Genomic DNA, 19,415 nt, shown 5'->3' on the forward strand with positions numbered 1-19,415 from the left:
GCGCGTGTCGAGCGGCAGCCATTCTGAGACTTGCGCCCCTCTGTTTTGAAAGTGTAGATGAGGTGACGCTATGCATTCACTGTGATTTCTTCCTTGTGCCCAGAACGACGAGGCCAGTTGGTAGTGAAGAAGTATTAGTCGTAGCATATAGAAGGCGGTAAGATACGAATATTGTGACGGGTGAGCTGGCTGGTGGTGAAATAGCTGGTATATGTCCTGCCGGCGGGGAGTTGTCAGGGATGGCTCGGGGATTTAAACTTTGTCATATCAGCTGGTTTGGCAGTCACGCGCCAGATGCTGTGTTATGATTCTGAAGACCTGTTAATTTAGGGAGTATATTAAGATATGGGGTGAATACAATTTAGTTACAATTATCTACTGTTACTTGGATTGATATTAAAAGGTATCTTGCCCTACCTAACGGCATCAGCCACTTCCGCAGGGCCTCCCGTGAAAAAAACATTTTCCTTGCGATGCTTGTGACGAGTATTTGCTTCAATGAGTGGTTGAGATCTTATATTCACACTGTCTGACATACTCGCAATCCTCTGAAAGAGGGTTATGTCTGTGGCTCCAGTTTTAAGTACGTTACTCCCCAAACTGTGGCAGAGTGTGGTAGGAGACATTATTTGCACTATAATTACATGTTTTTAATCTTCGTTTTCCCAAAATTTATCGAGTTTCTTTTTAAATTCAGGAACATTTTTGACATTGATTACCCATTCAGGAAGGCTGTTCCAATTGTTTAGGTGAAGTTGTGCTTCCTGACATCCAACCTTGCATTTTTAAAATTTTATTTTATTTTATTATTTTTTTCTATTTTTGTAGATATTCATGTTGCCTCTAGTTTCTTTGTTCCTCATTTCAAAAATTCTTTTAGTGCAGTCTTCATCATACTTCCCAGTTATGATCTTAAAGGCTTCAATCATGATTTTTTGTATGACAAGGTTGGAAGGTCCAGTTTCTTTAGCCTTTCTTCATAGCTAAGCACTTTCAGTTCAGGCATTAACTTGGTGGCTCTCTCTTCATTATCTGGCCTCAATGTCTTTGATCAGATGAGGACACCAGACCTGAGTGACATATTCTAAATGTGGTCTCACTAGAGCTGTGTGCAGTGATTTAAACCTGTCCAAGTTGAGATGTTCATATGTTCTTATGAGGCCCACTATTCCATTGGCTTTGTTTACTTTCTCAGCCAAATGTTCTGCAAAGCTCAATTTTTCATCAATGATCACCCCCTATATCTTTTCCATGTTTGTTTGTTCCATCTTGCCAAACATTCTGTAGCCTTGGTCTTGTAAGTCACATCTGCCCACTCTCATGGATTTGCATTAGTCAGGATGAAACTTTTAATTGCCACACTTCAGTCCATTCCTTGATTTTGTTAAGATCTTGTAGTTTCCTACAATCATCTGATTCACTGATGCTTCAAAAAATCTTGGTGTCATCGGCATACAGGTAGATGTCACTTTCATTCTTTGTGCATTCAGGAAGATCACTAATGAAAACAACAAACAAAAGTGGACCAAGAACTGAGCCTTATGGCACTCCACTTGTTGCTTTGGTATTATTATATAAGTGCACCCATCTCATCAAAAAAAAAAAAATGTTCTCAGTGAAGTACCTGGATCACATGTAACACAGTGGTGTGTTTCTTTATTGCTGCAAATTGTTCATTCCTGAGATATCAGTTTTTATCAAATTTATTGTTTCCTCTGTGTATCCAGGTTACCTCATGCCATGATGGTCTGCAGACAGTGTTGGAAGGAAGGGGAGTGAAGGATGGTAAGAAGGGCAGGTAGAGGAGAGGATTTCATTAGGTTGAAACAGTGCCTTGACCAATCAAAAAAAAAAAAAAAAAAAAAAAAAAAAAACCAGCCAATAGGCAGGCTATGTTCAGCAAGGTGGGAGGGATGAGCTTGATTTTGAATCAGTCTTGGAACATGGCTCAGTGTGGTGGCTGTGAGTGTGATAACTTCAAGGCAATAAAATTTCACAACAATAATGAATCTTAGCCACTTCCAGTCCTTCCCAGTGAGAACTCCAGGGATGAGGAAGTACCAGAGGACCAATAAGTCAGGTTAGGTTCAGTTATTCAGTTAGGTTTATTTAGGTTAGATTAGGTGAGGTTAGGTTTAGTTAGTTATGCTAGGTTTTTTTTTTTTTTTTTTTTCTTTTTTTCTTTTTTGTGTGTGTGTGTGTGTGGGTGGGTGGGTGCGTGTGTGTGATGCAGGAAGATGAAACTACATTTTTCTGGTAGATTTTGGTATTTTTTGATGAATCTCTGCTTGTTTTCATTACAGATCTTTGGTTTACAGGTGTTCAGGAGATTATTAAAAAGAAATTTGATTTGTGGTGGAAACAGTCATTAGATTCGTTCAAAGCACATCAAAATCTACCAGTAAAATGTAGTCTTGTCTAAAAATAGCTGCACTTATATAAATTTACCATTACTTCCCTCCAATTAGACATTTCTCTGTTTACAACTACTCTGTTTACTTTCTATTTAAAACTTCTGATCTGTGTTGCACATTGACCTATACCATATGCTGCAAGGTTTGTAAAGTAACCTGTGGTGTCATACCCTGTCAGAGGCCTTCATGCAGTTGCAATACACAAAATCAACAGCCTGTCCCCTGTCTGTTGCCTCAGTTCATTGGTTGTCAATTGCAGTACAGCTGAGGGGACCTGTGAGCCCCTGCTAAACAGTTTCAACTGTTTCATATGTGTCATTAGGTTTTTGCCATATGATGAGTTGGTAGTCTGTTACAGACCGTTGCAGCACACCTTGCAAAGACTGTGACACCCAGTACAGAGTTGCTACATGGCTCTAAAAGTCTGTGCTGATTCTCACTTTGAAGTCAAGCTAAATGCACAGAAACTTTGTAGAATCCAGAATAGGTAAGACCAACTCTAAGCAGCACAAGCTTAAGCATCTTTGGACAACTTATGAAAGCCATGACATAACATCCAAGTACTTGAGGAAATGCAGTGAATCAGCAAACCATGGAGAAGAGTAAAAATACTACTATTGAACTTTTGGTAACTCTGTTCTGGTAATTTTGGACTATGCAGCAGCTGCATGCAGACTAGGATGGTGGCACATTCAGGCATTGGTGCATTTACTCATGTACCTCAAACTAATGCAAGTCACTTTCTCTCTCTCTCTCTCTCTCTCTCTCTCTCTCTCTCTCTCTCTCTCTCTCTCTCTCTCTCTCTCTCTCTCTCTCTCTCTCTCTCTCTCTCTCTCTCTCTCTCTCTCTCTCTCTCTCTCTCTCTCTCTCTCTCTCTCTCTCTCTCTCTCTCTCTCTCTCTCTCTCTCTCTCTCTCTCCTCCTCTCTCTCTCTCCTCTCTCTCTCTCTCTCTCTCTCTCTCTCTCCTCTCTCTCTCTCTCTCTCTCTCTCTCTCTCTCTTCTCTCTCTCTCTCTCTCTCTCTCTCTCTCTCTCTCTCAAGTATTCTACATGTTTCCAGGTATCTGATACAATCTGAGACCAGATGGAGCAGGAAGTGAATCGTCACCAGCCCATGGGGGTCCCTCACTCATTTGGCAGGTTAGTCATTCACTGTTCTATCAGTTATTCCTGAATTAAATATGTTAGTGTTTATTCCCCTTTCACTGCCCAAACCCTATCTTAATTTTTCACTCTCTTGTAATACATAGGTAATTATGAATTTCATGTGGCCTTATGGTATTCTGAAATTGTAGTACCTTTTGGTTTGCCGCCAGTTTTTCTCTTACATGCATGTTGGAGATTTGACTGTTGCTGTGACTCTGGTCTGAATCGCTGTGCATATTTTTATAAGTAGGTTTTGACATTCACTGTAAGTGGATTAGCCTTGCAGTTCTTTACTTCTTGTGAGTGTCTGTTGCAAATTCTTTACTTTGAGTTGGCCTTGTATCTGTATTCAGATGCTGACCAGTGCTTGCAAAACCTTCAGTGGTGATGTGAGTGCTAAACTAATAATATTATTATTGTTATTTATTCCTATCAAAGGAGTAGTTTCCTTATGTGCTTATGGTCTCATACATGTGATATGTTACTTATTCAGGTGGAGGAGTGCACTGCAGTCTGTAAGTCAAGATTCCAGTAGTGAGCAGTCTTCTGTATGGAATGAGGTTTGTGTGTAATGATATTCCTTGACTTGCATCAAAATTGTCAACAGTGCTGTATAATGAGTTACACTTCACTGCTTATATGTTCAAGTTGTACATGTATTACGTATTTAGAGGAGGTAATTAAGGTTGTGTAAATTGTACAAGCCATCTTTATTGTAATATGTTGTAATCAATGCAAAACACCAAATCTAATCTCAAAATATTTTTCTCATTAACAGGGCACATGTAACAAAATCTCCAGAAGTGATGGAGAAAATATGATAGATAATTGTTCCTCTGTTACAAAGCTGCATGGGAATCAAAGAAGAGGCCCTCTCATACCCCTTAGAGATGTGAATAATTCTATAGAACCTACAGAGGGGGTTCAAGTCCTGGGTACTCAGTCTGCCAAGAAGCAGTATGGCTACAAATCTATCACCAGTTTCAGGAAAAGTCATCAGCGAAGGTCGTGTGCACCTCGCTTTATGAACACAGGATCTGAATCTCCGTGGGCTACCAATGCCACAGCTAATGAAGGTTACAAAAATGATAAAACTAATAACCTGTACTCTTCGGCAACCAAGTTTCCAGTGAGTCAAGGTGAGGATTGTGAAAATGTGCCTGAGGAGCCTGCAGTTCCAAAGTTCACCTCCAGGTTTCAGTCACGCCTCAGGAGGAGGAGTAGCTTGCTGAAGTGTGAAGGAGATGCAGAGACAAAGATAACTGAGAATTGCTCTGAAAGTACCAATGCCACTGCTAATGAAGGTTACAAAAGTGATAGAACTAATAACTTGTATTCTTCGGCAACCAAGTTCCCAATGAGTCAAGGTGATGATTGTGAAAATGTACCTGAGGAGCCTGCAGTTCCAAAGTTCACCTCCAGGTTTCAGTCACGCCTCAGGAGGAGGAGTAGCTTACTAAAGTGTGAAGGAGATTTAAAGACAAAGATTCAAGATAATGTAATCGAGAATTGCTCTGAAAGTAAAGACAAAAGTAGAAATGAACATAAAACAATTCTTGAAGATGAACAGGAGGAGGCAGATGTTATTTCTTCCCACTTCAAAAGTTCCAAAGTCAGAATGGTAAGTGTACTTCATATTGTTTGAAATCTTTAGTGCTTGAATCATGAATTTAAGAATTTTGCTCATGCTTTGGTTTTTCTTTAGGATAATCAGGAAGAGCCAGCCAGTGAGAAAGAGAGTGAACAGAAATCCCACTTCCTTGTGGGGGAAGGAAGAAGGCGATTAAGTGGAGCAAGTGAGTACTTACATGAATAAATGTAGAGGACATCTTCAGCAACCTTAATTATTTTTGATGTAAAGAATAATACCATGTACTTTTGTGCATAAGTGGACTGAAAAATTGTGGTATTTTTTTTTTTATTCTTATTGGATGTTCACAAAAATGTGGATATTAGAGAAATAGAACATTTTAGTTCAGGAAAATTTTTTTATTATCACAGGTCCTTTCCTTAGATATTTGGACAAAAAATTATGGATTTAAAAAAATTTATTTTGAGCCTTTTCATAGTCTGGATATGCTTGAGAGTTTGTGGGATTAATCTTTTATTCTCATTTTCCATTTAGAAGGAAGAAGGTCTCTGCTTGAGTTTGCAAGACAGAGAGCCCTGGTTTCTCAGTCCTCTGTGGAAAGAGTGACAGCCTCAGGAGGAAGTGAAATAGCTCCCTCAGGACAAAGACCTGGTAAGTTAGTGTTCCTTTAAGAGAAGAAGCCATTGTGTGTGACCTTTATAGCAGAGACTGCTTGGCTTTTACAGGAGAGGCATTAAGCATGACATTTTGTTGATATATACTTTACTGTGTTTGGTCTGTTTAAATGATAACTGTTACCTAGCATGAAGAGATGGCAAGTTTTGCAGTGGTGCTGACTCATTGAACATTCAGATTTCTCATTTCTCTTTTGATTATTGAAATGTAAAATTCACAGGTATTTCAGTGTGCAGATCACGCTTCAGTCAGTGGATGCCAAACGGGAGTTTGGGAAAGATCAGCCAGCAGAAAGACTTGCCAGTGACAAACAAAGCAGAGGGGAACAAGTTACAGGTAAAATGAAGTTGTACAGATTAAATTATGAGAGTAGAGCAGAGGTACTGTATGAGGATTAGGTAAACTAATACTTGGCTTCCCTAAGCTTGAGCATATGAGCAAAAAATACTTATACATTCATGCTAATCTAGGCCTTTCAGATAGCCAGGAAAAATAATCTTTTTAATAACATAAACTGCATTTAATTCAAGCCAATTATCAGAATAGTTTTTCATGTGAGTATTATCTCCCCTCCCCCTCATCTGAAAACTTTCACAAATACTCTTACCAATAATTTTTTTTTTTTTAAACGTACAAAATTGTAATAAAATAATGGGATATTTGAGGATTGTCTTTTTTTTATGTAGGAGGGACACTGGCCAAGGGCAACAAAAATCCAATAAAAAAATGCCCACTGAAATGCCAGTCCCATAAAAGGGTCAAAGCAGTAGTCAAAAATTGATGGATAAGTGTCTTGAAACCTCCCTCTTGAAGGAATTCAAGTCATAGTAAGGTGGAAATACAGAAGCAGGCAGGGAGTTCCAGAGTTTACCAGAGAAAGCGATAAATGATTGGGAATACTGGTTAACTCTTACATTAGAGAGATGGACAGAATAGGGGTAAGAGAAAGAAGAAAGTCTTGTGCAGCGAGGCCAAGGGAGGAGGGGAGGTATGCAGTTAGCAGGATCAGAAGAGCAGTTAGCATGAAAATATCAGTAGAAGACAGCTAGAGATGCAACATTGCAGCGGTGAGAGAAAGGCTGAAGACAGTCAGTTAGAGGAGAGGAGTTGATGAGACGAAAAGCTTTTGATTCCACCCTGTCTAGAAGAGCAGTATGAGTGGAACTTGAGATGAAGTTACAGAGAGAAGGATAGAAGCCGTAGGAGGGTAGTTTGGAAATCAAAGCTTTATGCCAGACTCTATCAGAAGCTTTTGATATGTTCAAGGCAACAGCAAAAGTTTCACAAAAATCTCTAAAATTTTAGAGGATGACCAAGACTCAGTAAGGAAAGCCAGATCACCAGTAGAGCGGCCATGACGGAACCCATACTGGCGATCAGATAGAAGGTTGTGAAGTGATAGATGTTTAAGAATCTTCTGTTGAGGATAGATTCAAAAACTTTTGATTGACTGGAAATTAAAGCAATAGGATGGTAGTTTGAGGGATTAGAACAGTCACCCTTTTTTAGGAACAGGCTGAATGTAGGCAAACTTCCAGCAAGAAGGAAAGGTAGATGTTGACAGACAGAGCTGAAAGAGTTTGACTAGGCAAGGTGCAAGCACGGAGGCACAGTTTCGGAGAACAATAGGAGGGACCCCATCAGGTCCATAAGCCTTCCGAGGGTTTAGGCCAGCAAGGGCATGGAAAACATCATTGCGAAGAATTTTAATACGTGGCATGAAGTAGTCAGAGGGTGGAGGAGAGAGAGGAACTAGCCCAGAATCATCCAAGGTAGAGTTTTTAGCAAAGGTCTGAGCAAAGAGTTCAGCTTTAGAAATAGATGTGATAGCAGTGGTCCCATCTAGTTGAAATAAAGGAGGGAAGGAAGAAGAAGCAAAGTTATTGGAGATATTTTTGGCTAGATGCCAGAAGTCACGAGGGGAGTTAGATCTTGAAAGGTTTTGACACTTTCTGTTAATGAAGGAGTTTTTGGCTAGTTGGAGAACAGACTTGGCTTGGTTCCAGGCAGAAATATAAAGTGCATGAGGTTCTGGTGATGGAAGGCTTAAGTACCTTTTGTGGGCCACCTCTCTATCATGTGTAGCACGAGAACAAGTTGTGTTAAACCAAGGTTTGGAAGGTTTAGGTCGAGAAAAAGAGTGAGGAATGTACGCCTCCATGCCAGACACTATCACCTCTGTTATGCGCTCAGCATACAAAGATGGGTCTCTGACACGGAAGCAGTAGTCATTCCAAGGAAAATCAGCAAAATACCTCCTCAGGTCCCCCCCAACTGGTAGAGGCAAAACACCAGCGGCACCTTCACTTAGGGGGATCCTAAGGAGGGATTGGAGCGATAGGACAAGATACAGATATGAGATTGTGATTGGAGGAGCCCAACGGAGAAGAAAGGGTGACAGCATAAGCAGAAGGATTAGAGGTCAGGAAAAGGTCAAGAATATTGGGTGTGTCTCCAAGACGGTCAGGAATACGAGTAGTGTGTTGCACCAATTGCTCTAGGTTGTGGAGGATAGCAAAGTTGAAGGCTAGTTCACCAGGATGGTCAGTGAAGGGAGAGGAAAGCCAAAGCTGGTGGTGAACATTGAAGTCTTCAAGAATGGAGATCTCTGCAAAAGGGAAGAGGGTCAGAATGTGCTCCACTTTGGAAGTTAAGTAGTCAAAGAATTTCTTATAGTCAGAGGAGTTAGGTGAGAGGTATACAGCACAGATAAATTTAATTTGAGAGTGACTCTGTAGTCGTAGCCAGATGGTGGAAAACTCAGAAGATTCAAGAGCGTGGGCACGAGAGCAGGTTAAGTCATTGCGCACATAAACACAACATCCAGCTTTGGATCGAAAATAAGGATAGAGAAAGTAGGAGGGAACAGAAAAGGGGTTACTGTCAGTTGCCTCAGACACCTGAGTTTCAGTGAGGAAAAGAAGATGAGGTTTAGAAGAGGAGAGGTGGTGTTCTACAGATTGAAAATTAGATCTTAGATTGCAAATGTTGCAGAAGTTAATGAAGAAAAAGTTGAGGGGGGTGTCAAGACACTTAGGGTCGTCGACAGAAAGGCAGTCCAACCTGGGAACATTTATGGTCCCCTCCCCAGATAGGGACTCCGAAGCTGGTGTAGGAGTCACCATGATAATTTTGAAATTTTTGAGTGAAGGGTGTGTGTGTTATTAGATGCTTGTAGTTTTGTGTGGAGGAAGAGAGTTGTCTTTAGAGGGTGGGCTGTGACTGCCCCCTTGTGTTGTGAGACACAAAGGGAAATGTTCAGTGAGGTCACAGCTGGGTTTAATGATAAGTTCACAGCACCACCTGAACAGTGCTTTAGACCTCACTGGGAGTAATTATCGTTTCAGCAGGTTTCTACTGCCTCCTCTCATGTAACAGATTCACGAATACAGTTGTAAAACTTGGTATGTATTAAGTGATGACAGTATGTGCTTTTCATTATGCTGAAGGGAAATCTTTTCTCTTTACTATTTGTTAAATCTTGGGACAAATGTTATACAGCACTGGTAAGATAAGAGAATGAAAAAAGATTTACGAGTAATAGTTAGCTCTGATCTCCATCTAAGAAAATGATGTATGGAGGCCAGAAATATTGCAAATTGGGTATTAGGAATAATTTTTTGGAGTGTTGAAAGTAAAAGTCAAGGGTAATGTTGAAGTTATATTTGGTGCTGGTCAGACATCATCTAGATCATGCTTTGCAGTTGTGCTCTCCATATTACAGGAAGGATACAGATCTATTAGAATCAGTACAAAGAATGACTAAAAGGATACAGGGGATGAAGGGATTTCCTTTCTAGATGAGACTGAAGCTTTTAAATTTACATTCCTTAGAGAAGCATAGGTTAAGAGGGGACTTGATAGAAATCTTAGTGGTATAGGGGATATAACAAGGTTGAGGTAAGCAAAATTCTCAGTACCAGTAATCAAGGCAGATCAAGAAATAATAGGTTCAAGCTTGAAAAGTTGGGTTTAAGAAAGAGATTGAAAGGAATTGGTTCTCAAATAGAGTGGTAGATGAATGCAGTGGGATCAGATTGTTAGTACTGAGTTATTAAGGAGCTTTAAAAGAAAATTAGATAAATTTATGCATAGGGGATGATAGGTGAAAATAGGTATGCTTCATACAGGAACTATTAGGTGTATTCCTGATGGCTTCTTGTAGTTTGCCTTATTTTCTTGTGTTCTTATGTGTATGCAAGTAAAAAGTTGCTGCTTCCTTAAAGGATTGTCGGAAGATGTTGGCATTTGAGAGTGGAGATGAGGGAGAGGACAGTGAGGACCAGACTGCCCCTCTCTCCATGCTGGTTCAGACACCAATCATGGTGAGAGACTTTCCTGCAATCTTTCTCATTGTACATTGAGTGACCTAAGATGGTACAGTACAAATGTAAGTTATATTTTTGCTAACCAATCTATAACTATTGAATTTTTCCAAGTTTATTTTAAAGTAACATAGTTTTCCATTTTTCTTTCCCTGGTATAAATCCTTGTCAGTCTGCTAGAATTTATATGTGTCTGTATGTATTTTCAGAATAGAGCATCTGTTCTTCAGAATCCCAGAGATCAAAAACAGCAAAAAAAAGTCTGTGAGCCTATTATCAAGAAAAGCCTCCTTGATAATGGTGTGAAGACTTCGAGGTTCAGGAGAAAGAGTATTGTAATTCGCCAGCAGCCAGAGGATAATTCTGCTTCATCACATCAAAATATGGAACTGAAGGTTTCAAGATTTACCCCTCCTATTACCAACAAAAGTGTGAATCCATCAAGTGAAGCTTTGCTATGGCACAGAACACAACCAGAAAACTCTGATGCTCCCAGTCACACACTACAGGAAGCCAGCACTTACAGCTGCTCAAGTATAAGTAGTGAGAAGAAAATTAATGTTCCTGCACATCCAGGGTCCACCAAGAGAATGCAAAGACGAAGAAGTGCTGCTGTCCTATGTGTTCGTACTCCAATGAAGAGAAAAAGTATGAGCTTTGAGCCAAAGAGCACCTCTAAGTTGATTTGTTCTTCTGTTTCATCAAAAACATTAGGTGCTAAGGGAACACAGAAACATATTAAGTCAAGAAGAAGTTTGATTGTGGGTACACAGTTATCTTCACTGCCTCAGTCAGTGAACAAAGTGATCCCATCTGACAGTGAATGTTTGCATGAAGAGAATACAATGCAAGATAAAGTGACATCTGGCAATTCTAATAAAGTTGATGCCTCCACGAACACAACAATTAACTTTGCCAAGATCAAGCATTTAGATTTAAAAGTCTTAAAAGATATTGAAAGCCTTCTAAAGGAGCAAGAAGAATTAAATGCTGAAGCAGTCCTATTGCAGGATAAGACTACAGCAAGGCGTCTGGAAATGAAGCAAAAGAAGCTGGTATGTATTTTAAATGTTTTACTTAATTTCCTTGCTGTCCCTAAACAGGAAGATTACCAATGCCTGAAGTAGTTACTTAATTTTCTGTAATTGTTTCTTCTTAGCAATAGTTTCCAGGTCAGATTTTATATAGTTATGTTGCCTCATAAATAATCAAGACACTGTACCTCAGCTATCTCTATGTAAGAGCGATGTCAAGCAAGTTTATAGGTAGAATTGAGTATCATCTTCAAGTGACGTGCATTAGTGTATTTTATTTTTTTCAGACATGATTTTAAAATGAAGTAATGTAAATTTAACTAATTTTGATTTGCAGATGGAGAGTTTTGCAACTTCAATATCACCGTTAAAGAGACTAAAAGCCATGTTCTCAGAAAACCATGTGGAGGAAGGTGAAGTAAAGGTGGGTATGATTTAATTCTGTTAAGGAGTGTGCACTGTTTTGCACTGAGCTTCTCAGTGTGTTGTGTTTGCTATCATCTGGGCACAAAGATACGCAGGTGTGGTCACAGCACACCACAACTGTCACAGATGCCCAGAGATCAATGCTTACCTTCTGATGACCACATTGTTGCCAAATCCTCCTGTGTGGACAGATACGGGGTATACATGTAATCTTTTTTCCACCAGTTACTTTAGTGTTGGGAGGAAACCAACTTATTTCATTAGCTGTCTACATAAGATTTAATTACCTTTTTCTTATTTTCTAGTAGTTATCAGACAGGCAGATTCATTTGTAAATAAGTGGTATTTTACACTGGCAAACAAAGTGAGTGAACAAATAAGCAGTAATGTTTTTCCTGAGAATGATTAGTGATAGGAAAGATTGCAGTGATTATGAAATATGTAACATGCTGGAAATGAAAGTGAAAGTGATTTAAGAACTTAGGGAATGGTCAAGGACTAGTGTCCAGTGTTAATAGGATAGGATGATGAATGGCAGCTCAAGAAAAGGTTTGAATGTGAAATAAAAGGTGCAAATGAGATACATTGAGGTTGAGAGAAAAGTACTTAGAACGGTTTGGAAGGGAATGGGTGAATTGCTGTACTCTAGTGCATTTATTTGTATAATATTCTAGGATTTTCAGTAACATTCTTGAGTTCAGTTTGCATTATTTTTTTATTTATTTATTTATTTATTTTTAATTATTTTTATGGGCTGCCGTGTGTGGGATTGGTGGCCTGGGATATAGGTAGATAAATTTTTTTACAGGAAAGCCCTCAACAAGACAAGGCTGAAGGTGAGAGTGGTGCATGTGAAAGTGCTGTTGCCACACAAGAGTCGCACTGTTCCTTGGACCAGAGTGGGACAGAGTGGGTGAGTCCCAAGGCACCTCTTGACATCAGGAACCACCAGATACAGTGGAGGCGACGGCAGCAGGACAACAGGTTTGCTTTGTAGTACATTGGTATTTTGTTGTTTGATGTGCTGTATTATCTAGAATAGTACCATTTGATATACTGTATATAGAATAGTACAGGTAAGGTGACATCCACATCAGCACTCTTCTTCAGGGGACAGCACAGGTATCAGTTTCTCCAGTATCCATGGTCCCATCTGCTTAGTATTATAATAATACATATTTTGTATAGTCTTGCTTCTTGTGTAATCCCATTTAAATTAGGTGCTATATAAATCAGATTTTTATGTAAGGTTTTATTCATGTTCAAGGTTTACATTAAAACAAAAATATTGCAACAGGACAAGTACTGATCAACATAAATGGAATGGTATATTACATTAAAGTTGTAGCATTCTCTGGCCATAGTTATTAATTTAAGTTGTCAGTAGCTAATAAATAACCACATATAAATATGTCTGTACCTAAATAATTTGAGGCCACCAATGTATGATAATTTACTTTAACACGCATATGTGTGTGTGTGTGTGTGTGTGTGTGTGTGTGTGTGTGTGTGTGTGTGTGTGTGTGTGTGTGTGTGTGTGTGTGTGTGTGTGTTGTAGATGCTTTGTCTTGGCTGTCCCACACCCTTCATATGTCCAATTTGACAGTTTCATCAGTTCATTAGATTTGATGCATTTGATACTGATAGCAGTCAGGTTAACCATTTGTGATCCATTGTTGGATTACAGAATGTACAAGATACCTACATGTCACAGTTCCATAGTGTAATGTTCAGGTCCTTCATCTTAAGAGTCAGATTCCTTCTAATAGCAGTCATATATGCATAAAATATATCCTGGGAAGTGTTGATTGGTGGTATACAGGGGATGTCATCTTCCACTAACTTGATAGTGTATGTGGAACACTACATTGAGTAACTGAACAAAGTAATTGTGCTGATTATTTAATTTTATGGTATAGTTATATACAATATGGAACAGATTTAGCCATTCATTATCAAACAGTTAACAAGTGTGTTTTACAGGTTAACAAGGACATTCCAAGAATCCAGTATCAAAGAGGAGGAGTTTGCAGAACCTTACCAAGGAGACACCTCCCCCTTCACTATTCTGGTGGGTGACTGTGAGCGGCCATCTCTTGCCCCAATGACACCACACTCACGTAAACATGTGGGTATGCTGAAGTTGAGCTTGAAGGAACAGCTGGAGCAATTATATAATAACTGATCAGGAAAGGCAACTTCCATATTTTTAGTTCTTTTCTGTAGTAGGGCATAGATTTTTCAGTATTTTTATTGATAAACTGTGTTTGTATAGTTGTGGTGAGCAGAACACTTTTCCATGTACTATCTGCCACATTTTGTAAGGGTCTTTGAGCTGTCAGTGAGCAGAGAGGGGGAAGGAGAAAATTGTTAGCTACTTTTGAGATTACTGTAGTTGTCTTATTATTAGTAGTGGGTAAACTACAATGTGGGTAACCCTATCATAACATACTTGTACATTTGTGTTGTGGGCTGCTGAGAGAGAGAGAGAGAGAGAGAGAGAGAGAGTTCTCTCTTATGTTATGACCCCCTGCCCACAAGCCCTACAGTACAAGTATGTCTACCATATCTCATTGTACTGCTACAACTAACAAGACAAGTAATTATCCCTTCCCTTTGCCCATTCCCTCACAGCTCAAAGACACTCACTGCACAGTACTCGTCAAAATATTTGGTGAAGACTGGTTCCCTGGATTTTTTAGCTGGATTTTTTAGGGTGATATGTGAGATGAGTTTCAGGTAAAGCAATTAGTACCATCACCTTAAGGTTCCCAGGCATCTGCTTAGACCCCTAAACTGTTTTTTTTTTCTTGCTTACACACAATTTTTTTTTTTTTTAATGTAGTTAAGGTTTTGTGCCTTCAATAGCTTGTTATTCTAGAGCCTGCTAATCTAAGCCACACAGATGTGATAGCCCAGATATTGCTCTGGAGTAGATGGACCACAAAATCAAGGAAAGAGTTGGTAGGTGTAGGGAAGCTGACAGGCTGGTGCTAATGTATTACACCCTCCGGAAAATAGTGGTCAGCTATGCCTTGGAAAAGCTTTGGAAGACTTTTCTGAGAGCACAGACTGTGTTAAAAACATTGTGGAGCCTGTCCTACGTGTGACGGCAAGACGAGTAAAGGAAGTTTCCCAGGAGACAGCAGAACTAGTCACAGGCACAATCAGCTTACCACTGCATTGTTAACTTACACCAACTATCATTTTTCTTGATTTCATGGCCTGCCTCCTTCAAACCAAAATTGTCTGGGTTTATCACATGTGTGGCTGCAACTGGTAGAGGCCATTCTAAGCCAGCAAAACCACAAAAGCCACCTGTAACTGCATAAGGAAAATGTGTGTTCAGTAAGAAAAACAATAAAGTCTTTGCATACATACATGTACTGAAACTGTCACCCAAGTTATCCCAGAAAGTACAATGCCTATCAGCAGAATCCTAAATGGGTGGTTTTGTATAAACCAGTCTCTCTCTCTCTCTCTCTCTCTCTCTCTCTCTCTCTCTCTCTCTCTCTCTCTCTCTCTCTCTCTCTCTCAGCCCAACAGCAATCAGTTACCATAGCCTCACCTTTTTTATCCCTTGCATTATATAGCTAGGTACTATCCATTACAGACACTTTGAGGCTTTTCAATATCTTCCAAACAAACAGTTGAATCAGTGAAATTTTGGCACAGCTTGTTTGACACCTAGTTTATGGCACTACCATGCATTGCCAAGTGTTTCACTAGGGAGGTCACTCTCAAGCTTCTAAGGCAAAACTGGCAAGAGTCAAGTAGATGTAGTTGTGACATGTAAAGGGGATATGGAGTTTGGAGGAAGGGGAAGACTGGAGTTAGGGGAGAGGTAATAGAGTGACTCATGTATGAATGTCATAAACACTCTATGTGAGACCTTCCTGTATCCAAATATCTCCTTGGCTCTTGTGAGCTTCATCTTAAAATCATCTTAATGAAACACTTGGCAATGCACTGGCAAACAAGCTATGCCAAAATGTCATATTAATCCAATATTTTTTTTAAGATTCTTGCTGCAAGAAATCATGCCTCATAGGGTCTGAAATGGACAGTAGCTGCATTTACTGTCAAAATGTGTACTTTGGAGATCAGCTGCTGCATACCAAAGGTGAATTTACCAAATTGTACAAATTGAGTGCCCTGTGTTACAGTCCTGTCTTCATGCTCACATTGTTCTTATTTTGAATAAAATGAATTAATTATTCACTCTTTTAAATCCATGGCTTCAGACACTGCAATAGCAACTTGAATTATTTTTGCAATGTGTAAAATCTGCTAATAGATTACAAATAATAACTGACACAATTACACTGAATAGCCAAAAGCCAACAATATGCAACATTAGATTATATATATATATATATATATATATATATATATATATATATATATATATATATATATATATATATATATATATATATATATATATATATATAAAGATGTACTGTTCATTGTAGTAGAGAGAGAGAGAGAGAGATTAAGGGAAAATGTCACAAGTACCCACAGTAGACTGAATTTGGTGACAGAAAGGGGTTAGCCAATGTGATATGTCTACAAATGTTTGACAGTCAGTCACCTAAGTGATTTTGTTTTAAATCAATAATCACCACATACCCATACTTGAAGAATTGGCTGCAAATTACTTCAATTTTAAGAGGCAGAGAGGCCTTCAATTTTAAGAGTGCAGAGAAGTGTGATCACCTGCAACTATATCAATAGAAACAGATGAGATATAAGCACAATCTAATATTGCAGGATGTGAGTGAGGACTTGATACAGTAAAGCATCATAACCTTGAAGGATATGCCCTGGGCAGATTCAACTGAACCTAGTCAGTCATTTACTCTGGCAAATTATGAAAAATCATAAAGCTCCTGCTAAGAGGAACAACAACCTATTAGCATACAAAATATCCAACATCTAATGGAAATTTACAGTTATCAGCTCATACTCTAACAAACCAATAGCACAGTAAGTAAATGAAGGAAGGCAGCAAAACCCTATTGTAGTAAACTTATGGCAGACAGATTGAAATACTTCACTTCACTTACATCTGCAAGTGTACTGCACCTAATATGACAATATTTACCTGCATGAATAAGTACAATGGAAAACAGTCATCAAAAGGTTTGGGACTATGGTTGCTTGTGTACTGGTAGGCTGATCAAGTTAACTTGGGCCTTGGTGATCATCTAATATAATATATCAGTCCTACTGCCAGTAGCATCCAGTTGAAGATTCAGTTTCTTAGTGTTTTTATGAGACTCCTGAGAGAAATTCTGGATGATTTTTCTTTGCCAACACAAGGTGAAGTAGTCAAATGAGAATCTCTCTAGAGAACCTCATTATCTCCACTCAACATGACAACACCTTGATTTCCCATGTGGGATAGTATGGGACAGTATTTCAAGTTGGGTGGACACTAAAATACAAAGTAGATGTGCTTGTCTGCCATACCAGGGTTTTACTGCATATTTCATAAATGAATTAATGCTCATATATTCCTCACCCATTTGCATTTCTAGGAACACTGATACCCAGCTACTGGATACTCATAACTGTCATTTAGCACATACAATGATGCAAATACAGCAAATAACTATTGCCAGTAGAGAAATTATGATTTTTTTATCTAAAACACTGCACATAGATACCTGAGAACTGAAAGTATAAAATAAAAATTTACTCCATATAACAAAAAACTACAAACTAATTCCTGGGTGACATTTATTAATAAAGTTTTAAAGCAACACATAAAACAAATACCAGCTACAGTATTTATGATCAAGTTTTCTCAGTCATAAGATTTTTTAAGGTGAATTCACCTTATAATACTGAAAATCTGTTTTTATCATTACCTAGAAAGATAACTGTCAGTCAAAAGATCTACCTCTGTAACATGACTGTCGAACAAAATGATAGGTAGAAAGTAATGTGACTCAAGCCATTCCTGTTTCCAACAATTTTATGACATACTTGAAACTTGTACAGTTTTCAACTTGAAAGAACTAATTTTATTTAGTGAAACCAGTTTCATTTTTTTTTTCACTTGTCATAAATGAATGAATGGTAGATTATTTTTTGTTTCACTCAGCAGGAATTCTTTTATAGTGCATGAATAAAGCCATCAAGATATCTTGAAAATGTGTATAAATAAATTACAAATAATAAAGAGCTACAGATCTGTTTTCATGAACAACATAATTTTGATATTGCCTCTGAATTTGTACTAAGACAACAGAGCTGTTGGAACAGGAATTAGTTATAAAAATTTACAAATATTCTTTATATCTGAATCTAACAATTTGAAAACATAGGAGCAAAATGTTCAGTAATTACTTGACTTATTACTTGCAAGTGACCAGTACTAGTGATTGAAATGAGTTTCTCAGGAGCACATCACACTTACCCCTGAAAGGCTGATGGCAGTTATCAGTCAGTGCCTGATGATGAAATATAAACCAGTTCCATGATAAGTGATGAAACAATTGAATAAAAAAGTTTCATGGAATTTTGTATGGACTGACATTAATTGCTTCATATTTTCTTTAATATAAAGCAAAGTTAAAATTCTGAACTAAATAACCTCATGTCTCCTTTGATAAACGTAGTTCATGATGTTAACTCTTGTATGCTGAACAAACTTTAGATATAATTAATTATTTTCAACTAGCCCTATGTTTGTACAAAGTGCAGCTGAGATCAAATGAAAATAACCTTCAGTATCACAGTATGAGAAACACTAACATTGTATTTGCATATCATAATTCAGTATTCAAAAACAGAAAAGTGGAAAGTGTAGTTAAGAAGGTAAAATTTATCAGCAAAACTATTTTTTCCAACTATTAATAACTTCTCCTTAGTTATTACAAAGACCACAGCCAGAAGTTACCAACACCAGGGTGATAAACAGAAGATATGTACTTACAGTAAATAATTAATGAAAAGTTCCAAGTCAGCTGTCTATTACCTAATATATAGGTAAGCTCTTTAGCTGTGGCTGATAAGTTAAAACCATTCCACCTTAACTTGACTGCTCTTGAAGTGGTCATCTATTATCTGTATTTCATTATAATTGTGCAAATACAATGAACATGGTTCCATAATAATAAGTTCTTAAAGACATTTAAATATGATATTAAATAAACTATGCACAACTATATACAGCTTCCTCTGACACTTACAACTGCAGCAAAATATTCTTACAGTGCAGCAAATAAAAATATATCTTAAAAAATTAAGTTCCTGCTCACTTTTGGTGCCTGTGGGATGGCTACCCCACTGGTGTGTGTGTGTGTTAATGCTACTCACCCAAGGCTACTTGCTCAGTGAATCATAGCCCTGTACTGCTCCACCTTCAGGGGCAGAAGCTGCACCATTTCCCTACTTAGAGCCAACTCCTGCGCCATCACGGACTGGGATTCCGGGTGTCGGTCACAGTATTCCACTATTCTCTAAAAAGGAGAGATAGACAGTGTTATGACAAACTCAACACATATTGAAAAGCATAAAAAGTAGAATACAATCAAATGATGAAGAAATGGTTTACCTTATAATTCTGAAGAGACTGTATTACATTCTGCATCTTGGTGACAGGTTCAGAGGTGATAAGCTTGGACCAGAGGCACCCCAAGTGGAACCAGGCTACTAAGGCAGGGCGCAGAGCGTCCTCCGGGTATGTTGTGGGCTGCTCTCCAGTCCTTTATGAAAATATGGTAAGGTTAGGTTAGGTTTGATTAAAAGGGTACAAGTCAAAACTGACAGCTTGTGACTGAATTGATTATACAT

At 38.4% G+C, this 19,415-nt stretch overlaps 2 protein-coding genes across 9 annotated transcripts in view; one reads left to right on the top strand and one right to left on the bottom strand.

Annotated features, from left to right (window-relative positions):
- On the top strand, positions 1 to 15,826 carry LOC135106485 (uncharacterized). The gene is made up of 12 exons (XM_064015523.1): positions 1 to 157; positions 3,473 to 3,552; positions 4,052 to 4,118; positions 4,337 to 5,179; positions 5,264 to 5,354; positions 5,684 to 5,800; positions 6,045 to 6,160; positions 10,051 to 10,149; positions 10,359 to 11,204; positions 11,521 to 11,607; positions 12,418 to 12,593; positions 13,593 to 15,826. Exons 2-12 carry the CDS (start codon positions 3,497 to 3,499, stop codon positions 13,792 to 13,794), a joined length of 2,700 nt encoding a protein of 899 aa, XP_063871593.1. The 5' UTR covers positions 1 to 157; positions 3,473 to 3,496; the 3' UTR covers positions 13,795 to 15,826.
- The window catches only part of LOC135106486 (KIF-binding protein-like), a 17,357-nt gene continuing 10,788 nt past the window's right edge, over positions 12,847 to 19,415 (bottom strand). For 7 of the 8 annotated variants that reach the window (XM_064015530.1, XM_064015528.1, XM_064015525.1 and 4 more), the window contains 2 exons: positions 19,177 to 19,327; positions 12,847 to 19,081 (listed from right to left, as the gene is read on the bottom strand). In XM_064015530.1, coding sequence (XP_063871600.1) covers positions 18,953 to 19,081; positions 19,177 to 19,327 — 280 coding nt within the window. In that variant the 3' untranslated portion in view covers positions 12,847 to 18,952. The remainder of the gene's footprint in view (positions 19,082 to 19,176; positions 19,328 to 19,415) is intronic. The other variant, XM_064015531.1, reaches the window with a different exon arrangement.

The sequence above is a fragment of the Scylla paramamosain genome, chromosome 13, assembly GCF_035594125.1.
Source record: "Scylla paramamosain isolate STU-SP2022 chromosome 13, ASM3559412v1, whole genome shotgun sequence".
Lineage (NCBI taxonomy): Eukaryota > Metazoa > Arthropoda > Malacostraca > Decapoda > Portunidae > Scylla > Scylla paramamosain.